We start from the raw sequence: 16,678 nt of genomic DNA, 5'->3' as shown, positions 1-16,678 counted from the left end.
AGGGGTTCTGCAATTAGTTTTATAATTAGCTCATGTTTAGTCCTCCTAATTACCATCTGAACATTCAATATGACAGGACTAAAGTTTAGCCACTGGTATTCAAACAGCCCCATAGTGCCTTTATTACACCTCCATTTTCCAATGCATCAACAAAAACCTTGAAGTTACAGCCCACGGATACACCACTTGAGAGCAAGGCTAATAATACAGCCAGCTGCGAGCTGTAAGTATCTTTGCAGCTTACCTCTTAGCCCACCTATATACTAGTTAGTTCTTCATAATGGTGCGATCATGGATTCCAAAGAAACAATATGCCCATGCGTGATGTAGGTGAATGCTTGCGCACCCATGTAGCTTTTTTGCTTCACTTGTTAATTCAAGATCTGTAAATTCTTTCATGTATACTTAGTTCTAATTTTCTACGCACACATCATTAAAATGCACTTGTAGTTCGTAGGACGTCCTGCTACCTGCATTATGAAAACTACAAACTTGGACTGATAAATGATATAATAGCGTCGGTAATTCATAGTACATCCTACAAGCATAAAAACTGGCAACCGTTCAAATTTATAAGAACAAGAATTATGTCGTCACAGCTCATTTCAATTCGTTTGAATGATTAGCTAGTCCAAAGAAAAGAGTGAACAGCACAGGAACGGGTGCGTAGAAAAAAACCGGAGCTGGAGGAAGGACGTGGCCACGTGGGGAGCCTCGACACGTGCGTGGCAGCGTGGGGGTGAAAGAAACCGGACGAGGGGCTCGGTTGCGAGCTGGCGTTGGTTGCTCCGCGCCGCCGCGGGGAGGGGCTCGGGTACCGAATAGCGGAGGATTATATATAGTAATAACAGTACAGTACAAGCAGTGCTAATGTGACTTACGAAGATAAGTTAACTGATCAAATTGCTAAAATAACAATTTAAAATGTCTTCAGAAAGATCACAAGTCCTCGCATATTTTAGCTCCAAATCCAACAGAAGATCAGGCCTATCTGTCCCATAGCAGTCCATTGCCTCTGCATATGTTAATCTTGGAAAAGGATTTGGCAGCTTGATATATCCTATCGCTTGAAAAACATGTTATATGGATTCTTCCATCATTCTGGTTTTCATTAAAGCTTCAATAAGATAAATGTCAAGCTTGAAGGTGCTCTCCAGAATACCCAACAAAAACTTTGTGGAGAATAGATTGTGTCATGTTGTAAGTTTGTTTCCTTTGAAGAGAAGATATCAGTTTGTGCCTAGTTGCCTACACTGTAACTATTAATGTCATACATAAACAGAACTTCTAAGGTCAACAATGATGTTTGATCCTAAATCAAATATTTTTCAGGTTTTTACCAGCCAAGGTGGAAATCCTTGGACTGCTGTGCTGCAGCCTAGTCATACCACAGGGAACCCAATAGAATCCCAACATCCTATTTTGGTAAATACGTTCATTTAACAGAAATACATGACAAGTCACTCCCATGCTTGACCACTTAATATTTTAATTGAACTAAATTTGCACTTTGCAGTTCACACTTTTGATTTCTTAGCCTTGAAACAGATAGCAATTACCAAGTATGCATTTTATATGATACTTGTCGCATACTGCAGCTACGTGACAGAGGATGAGCTACTTACCCTATCTCCAATTGTAAGATTGGTGTAAAATGCATCCCATGTGCACCAGCCAAACCAGTTTAGCATGTATGGCATCTGCAACAAGTTGAAAGTTCAGAACTCGAAACAGAAAGCAACAGAAATTCAGGTACCAGTTCTCCAAGTAACATCTCACTACCTCATTTTTCCAGTAATCCAGTGAGAGAATGTCTGCAAGTGCGTCTCAACAGCTCCCAGCCAGATGTCTCCAAGCGATCCCCTCACGTTCATTCAGTTGGCTCCTCATTAGTCATCAAGAGGACGATACGTGGGCCCAGCCAGATGGCCAGGGCGGAGTCCCTTGCATAATCTCATAGCATAAAAAATATCTATACTATGGCATCATAAAGTATATCTTGTTATTCACAATATAGATATTTTCTAGGATGAATTTTATAAAAATGTATGACATTAAAGATATAGTATATTAGCCCCCAAACATAAAAATATAATCTCATAGTTGATGATTTGAGGAGGTATATCTAAAAAAGTATAGCGAGGAAAGATATTGAAAGGATCAAGATGCCCTCTTTGAATTGGGTTAATCTAAACTTTTAGCAAAATTAAAACCTATCACTTGGCCCATTTCATCCCTTGCGCTTAAATTGGTGTTTCTAGCCAACGCACAAAGTTTTGCACCCTAGTTCCAATCCTACACTAGCATGATAATTCTAAAAATGTAAAGATATCAATGTAATTGCACAAATGTAAATATGTAATGTGAAGAGAGGAAAAATATCACATAGATATTTTCCCGAGGTATCGGAGAGTCAGCTGAATCGCCGGTGGTCACCGTCGAAGGGAAAACCCGCCCACTCCGGGAGGTTCTATTTCCTTGGATAATCCTTATTACATTCTCTAAGCGCCCTTCATAGAACAGGAGCACTTCCTATCAACAACCCTGCATGCTTTCTAAAAATAACTCAACAGCCTAGCCACTAGTTGTTCTTGACACCTACACAGCAGCCATGCTTTTTAAGAATAAGAGCAACTCCAAGAGGTTAGTCAAAAATAGATCTAAAGTCCATAATTTATCCATCCTGTAAAATAAAAAAACTTGTAAAAAAACATGTGTACTCCAACAGCCTCTGTAAATTTCTCATTTTTCATATTCAAATACCGCCACGTCATCTATGTAATTTCTTTTGGATTCAACGCGCAAGCCGTCGACTAGGCCTTCTTCGCCGCCGGAAACCTTCGCCCGTCGACCAGGCTTGGCTGAGCGGACGGCGCTGCCGCCAGAGAGAAGCGCAGCTTCCCCCAGGGGAGATTGAAGCTGCTGCGAGAGCGCGGTCATCACTGCTGGAGCCATGCTCGACGTGCGCTACTCCGGCTCAGTGTGTACGTACCTGCAGGAAGCCAGAAGGTACGCAGGAAAAGCAGAAGATAGCGAGCGAGACTGACTATCCATTTGTAGCGACCGATCTTTACGGACTGCAGCAGGTATGTTTTCTCGAATTCTCATGCATATTACTTTGATGCAAATAAATGCTCAAGTTATGAATCATAACCAGAGGAGTTGTCTGTGAATGGTCTCTCTTTTCTTGAATGGTCCTTGCAGCTTATTCTTGATATGCACTAATTCATTGTGTTGAGATTGCTGTATATATGTGGAAGGTTTCCGCATGCATGGACCACTTCAGCAACTTGTGTCCGCAATCATAAGCAGAGCAGTTGCAGCTCTTTCTCGGCAAGGGGTGTTGAACTGCTGATCCACAAAGGTCGGAATCCTTTTTTTCTATTTTATTTGTAGTATTTTCAATGTTTTTATTAGGTTGTATGCTTGCCTAGTGTTTAACATCACCTTTTGTCCTTCCACTATACATTAAACGATTTCAGTGTTCTTCCTGAGGATGAGTGGTTTGTCGACACCGCCATGGCTGCAATTCACAAGCTCTCATGCTGGGGACTTGCGGGTCTGAGTCCGAACCCAAGCCTGAGCCTGAGGAGGACTAAACTAAATCATTGAGCTAAAGTTCTTATCATATCGAATCTTCGTATTACTAATTAGGAGGATTAAACATGAGCTAATTATAAAACATATACATAGGCTAATTCGCGGGACGAATCTATTAAGCCTAATTAATTCATGTTTACTGTCATGGACTAATTAGACTTAATAGATTCGTCTCACGAATTAGCCTCCATCTATGCAATTGATTTTATAATTAGGGGGTTTTTGGGAGACAGGGGCTAAAATTAGGAGTATAATTTTAGCCCCTGTCACATCGGATGTTTGACACTAATTAGGAGTATTAAATATAGACTAATTACGAAACTAATTGCACAACCCCTAGGCTAAATCGCGAGACGAATCTATTAAGCCTAATTAGTCCATGATTTGACAATATGGTGCTACAGTAACTATTCGCTAATGATGGATTAATTAGGCTTAATAGATTCGTCTCGCGATTTAGCCTAGAGGTTCTACTATTAATTTTGTAATTAGCTCATATTTAGTCCTCCTAATTAGCATGCGGATATCCGATGTGATAGGGCTAAAATTTAAACCCACCCTCCCAAAACAAGACCTTAGTCTTTGTTTACTACAAGTATCTAAAAGGGGATGTTAGTCCGTGGAACAGGGTAGGTGGTGAGGTGCAGGGAAAACACTGTTTTGACCTGTCATTCGTACAACGAACTAGCTACAATCGTCACATCATTCGGCCGGCACAAGCTTAGGAAAAGAATAGCAACCTTTCAGATGAATTATTTGACGATTAGACTTCTGAGAGCAATAATTGGACTGGTTTCGTTGCAAGCGCGAATACTGATAAAGACCAATGCTCTTTTATACTTTCATTGGCAAATGATTGCCTGATCAAAATCACCTTATTATTCATGCGTTTACATGGGGTTCCCTGGGGGTTCTTGATGCCGAGATACAGCAGTGGCCAGCAGAAAACGCAAAAGGGAATGTAAAAATCATGAAGCTCGCAGCTTGGTTAGCATCATAATCAAGCCCTTCAAATTTCTGCCCTCGCTAATCGTGTGAGCCCTGGGAGACAGCATGGATTGCTTACAGTTTGAACTTCAAGCTGTATATCATTTCGAAATAGATTACTTCTTGATAAGCCTCAAGACATCACCAGCGAGATGAAGGGAGCCAGTAACCAAGACCTAGTTCAGTGCCATGAGATACAAATATATCAGCACCGATTGTAAAGGCAGCTAGACAAATAAGAGAAAAGAACAAGACAATGGTTCAGGAATCATGAAAAAAGGAAATGAGCAAACAAACAAGGTCCCGTGTCAGTGAGGATAGAAGATCAACAGAAGTTACACACATTAGTTATGAATGTACTGACAATCCAAAGTGACAAACATTAGGATAGATATCAATATGCAGATTTCTATAAGGCAAAGGTTATGTTCTCAGGAAAGCTTTTACCTGAAAAGAAGTAGATCGGTTTTCTCGAGCATTCTTCCTTAGCCACTCTATTGCGAGTGGAAGTGACGCAAAAACTTGACTAGCATCACTGGAATTTGCACTGATTATACCTGCACCATTTACTTGCAAGTTATCACATCATCTTCAGGCACGAAAATGCTTGTTTCAAGGGAGAAGACATATAAGGCACTAAGAAATGCAGCATAAATGGCTAAAGTAATCAAGTTTGAATTTCGGAAGAACCTTTATCCTGAAGTAACTTCTCCCACACTGTTTGGAGTGACAACTGCCATGACAAATCGATTTCCTCAGGCTCCGCAGGTGCTGATGTATTAGAACCAAGCTTGTTGTATTGCGATTGGTTTGGCACAAATAGCGCCACATCAAAGTGGACTCCTGACAAAATTAGATAACAATGAATGCATCCATTCAACCCAGAATCAGCAAAGGGTGAACTTGAAAGTGAATTCAAAACAGTAAATAGACCTACTTCACACAGAACTCAAGTAGGCAGTAAATTCAATTAATTCCAGTCAAACAAATTTAGATGATAAATTAATCAAAATATGAATTACATGGTGAATGATTGCGATGTATATTTCCAGTTTCGAGTATTTTGAAGGTACCATTTTGAGTTGACGCATCCAGGAGATGCGGCAGTAGTCTCATAGGATCTCTCACAGACATGCAATTGAACAGAAGGATCTGCAGAAAAAGAAAAATTTCATATAAGGGAAGAATCTAAGATGTCAGATATGAAAAAGCGGGTCAATTCAAGCAGGTCAAAAGTATATGTGCTGTGAGAGATACCTTTTGAGACTTAGAATTCGGAGAATGATCTGAGGAAGATGGTAGCCTTCTATCATCATTTGTGACATGGGAAAACCACTTGGCACATATTTCCATACTTTCAGGACTGTGCGCCCCATCTAAATAGAAAACCAAAGAAGAATCTTTGTCCGCCCCTGAATTCACTTGTGAATCTGGAACAATCTGTGCTCGGCCTTGCAAAGAAGCATTTGATAGTCCTCTAATAAAATGATCTGGTAGGGGATCCTGAATTCCATCATAGCAGAAGAAATTGTTATGCCATCTTTCTTTTGGAAAAGCAACATGATTGAGAAGACTTACAGTGCGATTGAGTGGTATCCTGTCCTTGTGTCCCTGCTTCTCAAGCCACATACTAGCCAAAGCAACTGCAAGGCCAGCGTTTATGTATTGGTGTTCACCATGCAGTCCAAGATGATGGCCTTTTAAGTGATAGGGCTCCAGAGGATCAGCGACTTGGAGAGATATCTTCAGAAACCAATGTTGCATTAAGTATAACAGCTAGAATAGGAGCAACCAAAAAAAGGGAAAGGAACTGATAATAGAACATACACCCAACTCTGAAGCTCTTTGTTTGAGAGCAATCATTGCCTCGTCTGGTTGTGGAGCAGTATAGGCTGGAACTCCTTTCTGTTAATAACAGACACCAGGGAACCAAAAGAATTAAGAAAATTGACTATGGAATTGGAGTGTAGCTTTCTAGGAAATAACTGAAGAAAACCTTGAAAATCCCAGCCTTCTCCCCAGCAATTTCTCCAAGCGTATTCCCTGCTCATGGGACACCCGGTAAACATGAGAGCATGAAGCGACCTTTTCATATTAGTAGAGGTACTTTAATTGTCAGGTTATTTGACTAACCAAGAATTTCCATATGATCATATCCAAGGGAAGATACCCCACAAACTACAGGTGCTTCAACCTGCAAACACCCAAATTTACAGACCTGTCAAGCTCTTTGTTTTTTTATAGTTCAAGATAATAGAGTGGAGTATAAATGATGTCAAAAAGCTCAGAAGAAATACAGGGTACAGTTAAACAGAGTCACTTTGAAAGCCAAGTTAACACAGAATTTTAAACAAGAAACAAGCCTATAAATTGGCCAAGTCCATCCTTTTGCACATAATGCAAGGATGCTCACAGAAATAAGCTCTTTGCTGATACATTACTGGAATAGAACATCACATACCACATTAGTTGCATCAAACTTCCCTCCTAGTCCAACCTCGAGAACAGCAACATCTACCTGTTAGAGCCATAAAAAGACAGGGGAGATGATTTAGCAGATGCTAGGAAACTCAAAACGTATAACCAGTCAGTAAACTCAAAGCCTCAGAAGAACATATATGTGATCCACAAGATACAGTTTTTTCTCTTTTTCTTGTCTTTTTTCTGCTTTTTCATGGCATCGAAGCCATCTTCATGGCTAGACAGATGTAATGACTCATAACAGCAAAGCAGGAAGAAAGGCCAGGGAATGTTTGTACTTATTGTACCTGCTCAGCAGAAAATATCTTGAATGCAAGCAACGCCAGGAACCTGAAATAGGCTGGCATGGGAATATCATCATCAGTCTTCTCCTGAAAGTAAGCCCATTACCTCGTCATCCACCAGTTTAAATATAAAATAAAAGCAATATGATGAGATCAGATAGCTTATAAACAAATACGAAAAACTCCTGATGGAATTAATTCAATTGTTTGAGCTCTGTCACTTCTAGGTGGTAGGCATCCAGCACAGAGTGACTTTGTATGAAACAACAAATGAAGACATTTACCTTCAACTTATTCCAGCACCACCAAAAGTACTTTAAAAACTTCTCTTCAGAAATATCAACCCTGATGCCCTCAGAAAGGAGGAGCTAGGTCAGTGCAATCATAATACCAATTACGGAAACAACATTAAGAAGATGATACCGCACATTGACGTACAGAAAACCATTCTGAAGCATAAAAGATCTACTGTTATCATCACCGGAACTTGATGCTGATATAAGATAAAGGAACAATAGGAAAAGAATTACCCATCTAGCCGGAATCGCTCCCTGACATCCATCAAATGTGGTGAGGTGAACAGCCCAGTGTGGAAGCCACACGATCGCAGGATTGACTCAGTGAATGTGCATGTCGAACCCTGTAGATACAATCAATGCCTTTTTCAAATGATACATCATGAAGAATTCAGGGACTTCACAGTATTCAGCATTTTACATTTTTTGGTAGCCAATACAGACATGGATTTGGTTGCATTGCATCCTAGTACCAGATACAAATAGCTCTAAACCAGCAGACCTTTTGTAAAGCTTAATGCTGGAAACTGGACACATTTAAATCCTGAACTTTCTGACCAAACTAGAAGTCACACGGCACCCAACTCAAGCAACTTGTCAGTAAGTTTACCTTCCCCTTGGTCCCTGCGACGTGAATCACCTTCATCCGTGCGATCGGCTCCTCCAGCTCCAGAATCTACACACCGCAGCAGCCAAATCGAACCGAATCAAACGATCATCCTATTAAGATTCATAGCTCATAGCTGGAGCATCAGGACTCGGGGCGGAGCACGGACCTTGAGGTAGTGTGCCATCAGGTCCCACTGGTTGCCTCGGTTGCCGCTGTGCGCGCGCACCTTCTGCGTGATGAGCGAGGAGAGGCGGCCCAGCACCTCCTCGTACTCCGCCGCCGCTGCACCACCTGAAATCCCCCCTGCACCAACACTGGTCATTACCTCACCAAACATCAGCCGCAGCCTCTGGGCCTCGGCGTCGCTCACCTGCCTGCGCGGTGGCGGTGGCGGTGGAGGCCATGGCGCGACGGGCGAGGCGGGCGGAGGGCGAGAGCAGGAGGCGGCGGAGGTGGGCGGCGAGATGGGGATGGGAGGAGCGCATGCGCGTGGAGCAGGTGCGGGCTGCAGCGGTGGTGGTGGGAGGGTGGAGACAGGGGTTGGTGGTCGTGCCGGCGGCGCTGCGGTGGGCCCCACGGGCGCCGCTTCGCGGCATGGGGTTCCCGTCCGTGCAGACACGGTTGCTGGCTGGCTGGCTGGCTGACTGGTGGGGCCATTTATTTTTCCTTGCCGAATCGGGTGGCGCCAGTTTTGTTTATCCGCTTTATCGTGCTGAGATCCGCTTGGGAGTAAAATACGCTTTCCTGAGGCGGAAGCGTATTCTTTCTTCCCCACCTTGTTGAGTTGCGCGCGTTCAGAATCGTGGCCTACGGGGTTTGCGGCGGCGCCGGCGACGGCGACGATCGCAGAACACTAGTCCACGAACCACGGAAGCAGGGTCGGCATCAGCCCGCGGCCGACGACACGGCGGTGAGGCATAGGCATGGAGTCACTGTCCGAGGCTGAAATCAGAGTTGAGTTGCGATTCCATGAAGGGTGCGCGTTTTGGCAGGTTCAGACTTCAGATTGGAGATGAATCGTCCAAGTTTAGATCGCCGTCGACATTCGGGTCCCCGACCTCTGAGGTAGGTGAGCAACCGCCGCCTTCTGTGTAAACCATCTCGCGTGGGTAGAGATTTCAGATGTGCACAAGTAGTCAGGTGCATCTACCTGCTTAACTGTTTTTGTTGTTCGCTCTCCACCAGTTGAAACTGAAATGTGATCTGCCATCCAGGTTTCTCTGAACCCTGGAGGTGCTGTTTTTTTTCTGCCATTGTTTTCAGTAACTTGGTTCAAGATCAAGACCATTGCATGCGGCTGAAACACAGGAGCCTTACCTTCTCCGTTGCATTTAGGATTTGGTCTTATGTGAATTTCTTGTTCTATCGTAAAAGCATGAGCTCTTTCTGCATTAGTTATGCATTGCAGTATGCACAGTGTCTTCACTAGGCTCCAGATTTTGCTTGCAATAAAGGAGAACGGGCAGCTAGAACTGCCAATTTAAAATGCATTACTGATTTCCCAACAGACAAAACTTTCATGAAAAGGAAAAAGAAACAACAAGGTATCCATCCATCAGAGCTGAGCTGCACTCCTATGCATATACAGAATTCCTTTTTACAAACTGCACCAGATATCAAGCCTTTCCAACAACAAAATTAATACACACCAGTGGCCTTCAAGTACACATTCACAAACCACAAACAGGCCATGCACCAACTCTACAAGTAACAGTCCCAACATATATGTATTCGTCGGCAGAGATCGTGGGTGCCCCTTCCACATTTCTTATGCTTTCAAGAGTCCGAAGAGCTTTGTGGGAGCCTCTCCCTTGGCGCGGTACTTGGCGGCCAGTTCCTCCGCCATGATGATCTCCTCCCCGCGCTTTGCCTCCGTCAGCGCCCTCTTCTCCTCTGCGGTCTTGTGGAGCATGGCCAGCTTGTTCTTCAGCTTCTCTTCGTATGCCGCCTTCTTCTTCTCCAGTTGCTCCTGCATATGCCATGGCAATCAGTACAAAGTGTTACTGATGAACTGCCTGTAGAACTTGCAGTGATTGTGACTTGTCACCATCTTGTTGGCCTACCTCGATCTTTTTGAGCTCAGCCTCCATCTCTGCTTTCTTTGCGTTCTCCCAAGAAGTGATGTAGGCAAGTTTCTTGGCGGCCCTGTCATCGATCATCGCAGACAAGCGCAGAAAATGAGTTAGTTGCAGACAGTACAAGCTGTTGGTGGTGTGGTTGAGAGGTCAGTTGCATCTTCCATGCAATGGAGATGAAAGGTGTGCTTTTATTTCGTGCTTTGAGTGCATCGTAAGATATTTATCTCTACCATCAAATCGAACCAGAGTGACGTGCCATTTGAGTATAACACACGCTGATAGTTTAATCCGTTTTTACTTTTAAGCGACTTCGAATTAAATGCCACTCAATTTTACTTTTAAGCAACTGCCAGTTGAACACAGCTGATTATTACCTGTTCTCGGCTCTTGCCTTCTCGCTCTCCTCCCATGCAGTGATCAGAGTCAATCTCTTCTCGGATACAATTTTCGCGAGATAAGCATCTGAAAAAAAATGGAATGGAATAAGATGGGTGCAGTGAGTTTGAATGAGAATTCTGGTTTTTGTTGGCTAAACTGAGGATTATGATGATCCCGTTTCTGTTGTTTTACCTCTTTCAGTTGAACCTCCTGTAGCTGCAGGTTTCTCAGCAGCGTCTGCACAATAGGAAGGAAGTGAGATATCAGGTTTTTCAGGAGTTTTTCCCTTCTTTTTGGAGGGTATCAGATTTTTCAGAGTTGTAGTATAAATATTTTTAAGTGCTTGGTTGTTGCTGTTGCTGTTTTCTTTTCTTTTCGCATTGCATTTATTTGCTGAAAAAGGCAGAGATTTGAATATCTATTATGCAGTTTGCGAAGAAAAAGTGGCTATGCATGTTATATCCAGATATTCACGAACAATGACCTTCAATTTTTATTTTGGTCTGTCTGATTTTACTGCAAAAACCATTACAAAGAGGACAGGGAACTTGTCCTCAAAATCTGCTTTTTCAGAAATTCCCCTCTATAGCTCTTTGAAAAAAAAAGGAACTTTCCCTCTAGAACCTGGACAATTGTTCAGGTAAGATCTTGTTCCCTTCATGATCTTTTTTAACCTTTGGGTAGGTCAAACTATTATAAGCAAATTGAGCCATATCGAATGCATCATTTGTTTTAAGTCGGTATTACAAAACTCCTGAGTGTTTTATTAAAAAAAGAAATATACTAGTAGAAGCATCAGACGTAACCGCAGTTGTGTTGTCGGGATGAACAAACAAGGATGGTATTTTGTACGTACCCTTGACAACAACGATGGCCTTGGAGTCATCGGCCGGCTTGTCATCAAGCTTGGCCGCCGGCGGGGGCGGCAGTGGGACGACCGCCTTCTCCTCGGCGATGTCCTTGGTCGCCTCCACCTCCACCTTCTTCGCCTCCTCCGCCGCCATCGATGCTGAACTCAAGCAGATGGATCTTCTCACAAGCAGCAGCTGAGCCTGAGCATGCAAGAAGCAGACGCCTAGAGCTACAGAAGAAGGCGTGCTTCCTGAAGAGGTCGCAAGCGGCAGACTGAAGAATGGTCGCACAAGGGCTGAAAACAGTTAGCCGCTAAGAGGATATATAGAAGCAGGCAGAGTAAGGTCCAGGTAGATGTAGAGATCGAGAGAGAGAGAGAAACAAAGTATACTTGTTTTTCTAAGCAAGCATATTACGACTACTAAGGTGGTGGCTTAACTAACAAGGGAACGAATTGAGTCGATTGATGGGCTGTTCCAGGCAGGCTGTGAGCTGGTGGGGGTAGCATTTGCATCATCAAGATGATTCTCTTTTTTTTTCTTTTGAACAACAAAATCAAGATGATTCGATCAATTCAAGGTGCATACGTGATATCTAGGAGCAGTACAAGGTACATTGTGGTGAGTGGTGACTTTCTTTTAGCTACTTGCATTGATGTTCAGCCGAGTCCTTTTCGACGCGAATTCATAACGGGTTAATGTCTGGACTCTTGGTAGCACGAATCAATTAAAACTGCTTCCGAGTTCATCATCACATGCAGTTAGTCTGTCTTTTTTCTTTATTTGTTGCGCTAGCTCCTCCGTATAGTCTCTGACTAATTTGGTGGTGGACGCACGTCATGGCAACTCAACCGCTGCCAACCTTACATGGGGCCAAGGACAGCCGCCGCCTCGGCATTCCAGTCCATCCAACTGGTCCCGTTGCTGCAGCCTGCAGCTGGAAAAAAACTCTTGTTCGAGTGATACTGCATCTGTTCTGCCGTACCAGATTGATGATAGCTGAATGATTTATAGATTGAACTGGAACTACTGGAATATGTAATGTACCTGCCAGAGAATCTGGGGTACTCTGGATTCTCAAGAGCAAAGTCATCCACAACCACGTACGCACTGATCCGTGGGTGGGGAAGAATTAAGCTGGTGAGAGCGAGGTCGGTTGCCTTTTCTTCCGAGAATCATCAATCATTAAGTTAAGATAAACCCCAGCGGGTACCAACTGCCTGTGACAATCATTCCCCACCTTTTTCCACCACAGTACTGCTGCCTTTTCTCCTGTGCTGTACCTGAAATAAAAAAAAAAGGAAAAGGATTCAGTAAGGCCTCCGGCCTCCATTAGCTGTTCTTGCATTCCCTCTTTTGCCAAAAGGAAGGATGAATTGCTGCCTAGCTAGATCAACTTGTATGGCTAACCAATAGACAAACTGACATGATGCTTTGCTAATTTTTATATCCCACCAGCTGGATACCAGCAGCTCAACTCAACACATTACTATACTACACCTGAACAAGCTGTGCCTGGAACTGGAAAGGAACGAAGATGGCAGATCATTCGAATCCGATCGACGACTGAAACAGATTACTACATAATCTACTAAAGGTCACTTTTACACAAGAGTATCAGCAGACTCTGATGATTAATCAGTGTGGTTGGGATGCTGGTGCGTGACAGCATGAGCAACCTGCAGATTTAAAAAAAAAATATTACGACCGAATCCTACCTAAGCCGGCCATGGATCGTTGTGTGTTCTTCTTTCCAACCTGGATTAGAAACGAAGCAATGATGGATCAACCATCAGGTGGTAGCTGGCTGAGGCCGAGCGGTGCATGGCCGGCGAAAGGGACGGTCGGCCGTCGACAGCTAATCGGAGCTGTGCCGAGATGATAAATACGCATGGTGCGTTGTGTTCCTCAGTCGCGGAGCCTTAACTATAGCCTGCCTGGAAATGGTTGCGTGCACAGAACCCATTACCAACCTGCCGGGCTCTCCCATCCAGCCCACCCTGACCTGCTCTCTCTAATTATTTCGTGCGCTTCAATTCCCCCCACTAATCTGACAGCTTGATTGCATCGCCATCGTCTAATATAATCAGGCCTCACATCCCAAAATTAAGAACCGGGTTAACTTGTTCGCACTTGTGCTCGTAAAAAGGTTAGAGCAACGCTAATCGAATGGCTAATGTGATCGCATCCGACAATAGATATATGGGACTATATATATGGGACACGAGAGTAGTATTAGGAGGATGCTTGGGCTGGTGCTTGCAATCGTTCGTGGGTGCTGGTGCTTGGGCTTGCAGCCGATCGATGATCGCTAGACAAAACGAGATATATATTAGGCGGATCCAGGCTGCAAAGCCGTTGATCTCACTATTTTCCTGTTGCATTTCCCGTACTTAAAATCATGGCAGCTGGTTGACTTATGAACACTTATGAACACTAATTTCATCCTAGCCCCCTCGTCGTCTCTCAGGTGACTCGAATGGCACCCCTGCTCCGCCGCCAACCCCCCCTTTCTCCAGGCCTCCTCCCCACCTCGCCGCCACAGGAGCAGTGCATCGGAAGCCCGAGTGCCTGCTAGGAAGGCGGCGGCGGGGCCTCTCTCACCGATCGGGGGGCCCGCGCAGGTCTAAGGTGCGGCGGCGCTAGGCCATGGAGGTGGCGGTGACGTCCCAAGCTGGCGGATCCGGAGTCCCAGGGACCGGATATGCGCGAGCGTGGCTCGTGCCGGCGCGACGGTGCGGCGGTGGGATGGTGGCCGCCCTGGGCGCGGTGCTGCGAGCGGGCGGCGGCCGCAACAGGTGGGGTGCGAGCGACGTGCGATGGTACTTCGCCCCCCGGGCGGCGGTGCTGCGACGGCCAAGGCAGCGTGGTGGGGTGCGGCATGTGCGGTGGCGGCGGCGGCGCGTCGGACCGGAGGTGGGCATGTACGCGAAGGTTTGAGCAGAGCAGCTCGCGGAGGCCGGCCCTGGGCACGGAGACGAGGTAGCACCGTGCGAGGAAGGAGTGGGTGGTGGCGGATGGAGGGCGGCCGGTCCGGTGCGTGGCTATGCGATGGCGGCCAAGTGGGGCGAGCGATAGGCCGGGACATGGCAGCTTCTGTGCCTTCAACGATGGCGGCGTGGTGCCGCTGCTGGGGTGGCCTGTGCAAGGTGTGCCATCGACACCATGGAGGCGCGACAAGGACACCTGGCGCAGGGGTGCGTTGGTGGCACCGAGGTGGGGGTTGCGGAAGTCATCAAGCCACCTCTCCTCGGTTTGAGGAGCTGCGGAGGCGGCACCGGGAGAGGAAGGTGGATGAGCTCTGGTTGGGGCTCGCGCGGCGTGGAAGAGGCTGCGAGGTGTGGGGGTTCGGTGTGCTACATGGAGACGTGGCGGCGAGCAAGCGGAGGTGGAGGTATGGCGGCGTGGTGCGTGGATGTGCGGCAGCGACGCCGCCCCAGATGGGCTACCGTGATTGTGGTTTAGGAGTGTCGAGCCGTGAGCGTGCAGTGCAGTGAGGGGTTGGGATGCTTCGGGCGAAAGCGCTCGCCAGCGTTTGCTGGTGGAGATGATGGCGGCACCCTAGGGCGTCGGTCTCCCCGTTGGGGACGTCATGTCTGAGCTACAACCCTGCTGCATGTGGTCCTCTGGGTGAAAATCCTGTCTAGACCCTAGACGAGCGATGGCGGCACCATTGGCGCCGTGCCCTTCTTGGAGGCGTCGTCTCTAGATACCCATCTCGGTTCGTGACATTGCTGGTCCATTGGTCATGGGCGGCCACAACTGGTGGTGGCATTCCAGCCGCATGGAAAGCTGGACGGGTGTTGCCGAGGCCATGTGGAGGCGATCGTAGGTATGGCAGCGGTCAGGGGTTGTCGCATGGTTGTCGGCTTGGCTGCTTGCAGCGGACCGCGGCGGCTGATGTTGCTTGGCAATAGTCAGAGCGGCGTGGGACTGCGTCGGAAGATGGCGCTTGCGGCAACGGCATCATGGGACAACTAGGCTTGCAACAGACCGCGGCGGGTTGATCAACTTGGCTGGGCTACCCGGTGCGGTATATCGTCGAAAGGTGGCGCAAGCGACTTCTCTAGTTTGCTAACTTGACGGCGGAGGTTTTTGCGTGGGTGAAGCAACGAGACGAAGTCGACCTACGACGGCGGCTTGATTGATCGATGGAGATCTGGTGAGAAAAGAAACGGATCCCTGACGTGGAGTACTGTGGCGGGCGAGGCAAAGCCCCCGCGCGCGATGTTTCTTTGAGGCGACGAGAACGGGGTGGAGTCCAACGGCGGATGCGGCGAGGGCTCTGCGCGTTGTGTTATCGTGGTGGCTTCTGCGAGGCAGCCTGTGAGAGGTCCAGATTCTGTGGTATCACTTCGTCAGGTGGAGTGTGGTGTTGCAACGGCACTATGGCGGAGGGGCCTGCATGATGGTAGCCTTCTCAGTGCGGTGCAGTCTGCTTCTATCGATTCCTATCGACATAGGGCCACGCCTGGAGGTTTCGGCAAATATATGAGCGTGAATGTTGGTGGGTGCCGCCGTGGTGAGTGGAGTGAGAAGGCCATGTTGACGTCCCAATCCAACCGGTCGGGTGTGGCGTTTTTTGAGTTGAGTGATGACCCGCGTTGATATCCCAATCCAATTCCTTTTCTTTTCCTTTTCCTACCTATGGCCTTTCTTTTCCTGCCTATGGCCTCCCAGAGTTGTAGTCTTTTCCTTTTACTGCCTATGGCCTCCCAGGGTTGTAGTCTTGTATTTTCTGCTATATCAATTAAACACACACTATAGTCCTTTTGTTTTTCTTTTCCTTTCCTTTTCCTGCCTATGACTTCCACTACCAGGAAACTGACCTTTCATCCCTAGCCTTAGTACCGGTTATTTTTGGACCCGGTACTAATGTTAGTATTAGTACCGGTTCCAAAGTTGGGAGCTCCCAGAGGCCCTCTAGTACCGGATGGTTGAGGTATAACCCTGAGGTCTGACCTGGCCGAGCTAGGTACCACCTGCCCTCCTTTATATACTCCAAGGGGCAGAGTACTAGTCGGATTACAAGGAGAGTCCTATAGAGTACTCCGGGACTAGTCCTATTCAATACAGGGGAATCCTAGAGGAGTCTGACTTCTTCCTTCCTTGC

The 16,678-nt window shown here is 46.3% G+C and overlaps 2 protein-coding genes across 3 annotated transcripts; both read right to left on the bottom strand.

The window, feature by feature from the left end:
* Positions 1 to 4,411: 4,411 nt before the first annotated feature.
* LOC101783523 (folylpolyglutamate synthase) lies at positions 4,412 to 8,887 on the bottom strand. Of its 2 annotated transcripts, none has more exons than XM_004985967.4 (16): positions 8,629 to 8,887; positions 8,425 to 8,561; positions 8,259 to 8,324; positions 7,883 to 7,992; positions 7,637 to 7,697; positions 7,356 to 7,439; positions 7,049 to 7,105; positions 6,721 to 6,781; positions 6,584 to 6,630; positions 6,415 to 6,492; positions 6,166 to 6,330; positions 5,845 to 6,090; positions 5,661 to 5,739; positions 5,278 to 5,430; positions 5,035 to 5,144; positions 4,412 to 4,763 (listed from the first exon to the last, which is right to left on the bottom strand). In XM_004985967.4, exons 1-16 carry the CDS (start codon positions 8,852 to 8,854, stop codon positions 4,704 to 4,706), a joined length of 1,740 nt encoding a protein of 579 aa, XP_004986024.1. In that variant the 5' UTR covers positions 8,855 to 8,887; the 3' UTR covers positions 4,412 to 4,703. The 2 variants fall into 2 exon arrangements, with proteins under 2 accessions (XP_004986024.1, XP_012698618.1); XM_012843164.3 differs by having other exon boundaries at positions 8,425 to 8,549.
* An 868-nt stretch (positions 8,888 to 9,755) lies between these two features.
* On the bottom strand, positions 9,756 to 12,109 carry LOC101783116 (remorin). Its single transcript, XM_004985966.4, has 5 exons — positions 11,571 to 12,109; positions 10,907 to 10,951; positions 10,711 to 10,798; positions 10,322 to 10,403; positions 9,756 to 10,227 (listed from the first exon to the last, which is right to left on the bottom strand). Exons 1-5 carry the CDS (start codon positions 11,716 to 11,718, stop codon positions 10,027 to 10,029), a joined length of 564 nt encoding a protein of 187 aa, XP_004986023.1. The 5' UTR covers positions 11,719 to 12,109; the 3' UTR covers positions 9,756 to 10,026.
* Positions 12,110 to 16,678: the final 4,569 nt, after the last annotated feature.

The sequence above is a fragment of the Setaria italica genome, chromosome IX (genome assembly GCF_000263155.2).
Source record: "Setaria italica strain Yugu1 chromosome IX, Setaria_italica_v2.0, whole genome shotgun sequence".
Classification (NCBI taxonomy): Eukaryota; Viridiplantae; Streptophyta; class Magnoliopsida; order Poales; family Poaceae; genus Setaria; species Setaria italica.
This window is presented reverse-complemented; position numbering and strand designations above follow the sequence as displayed.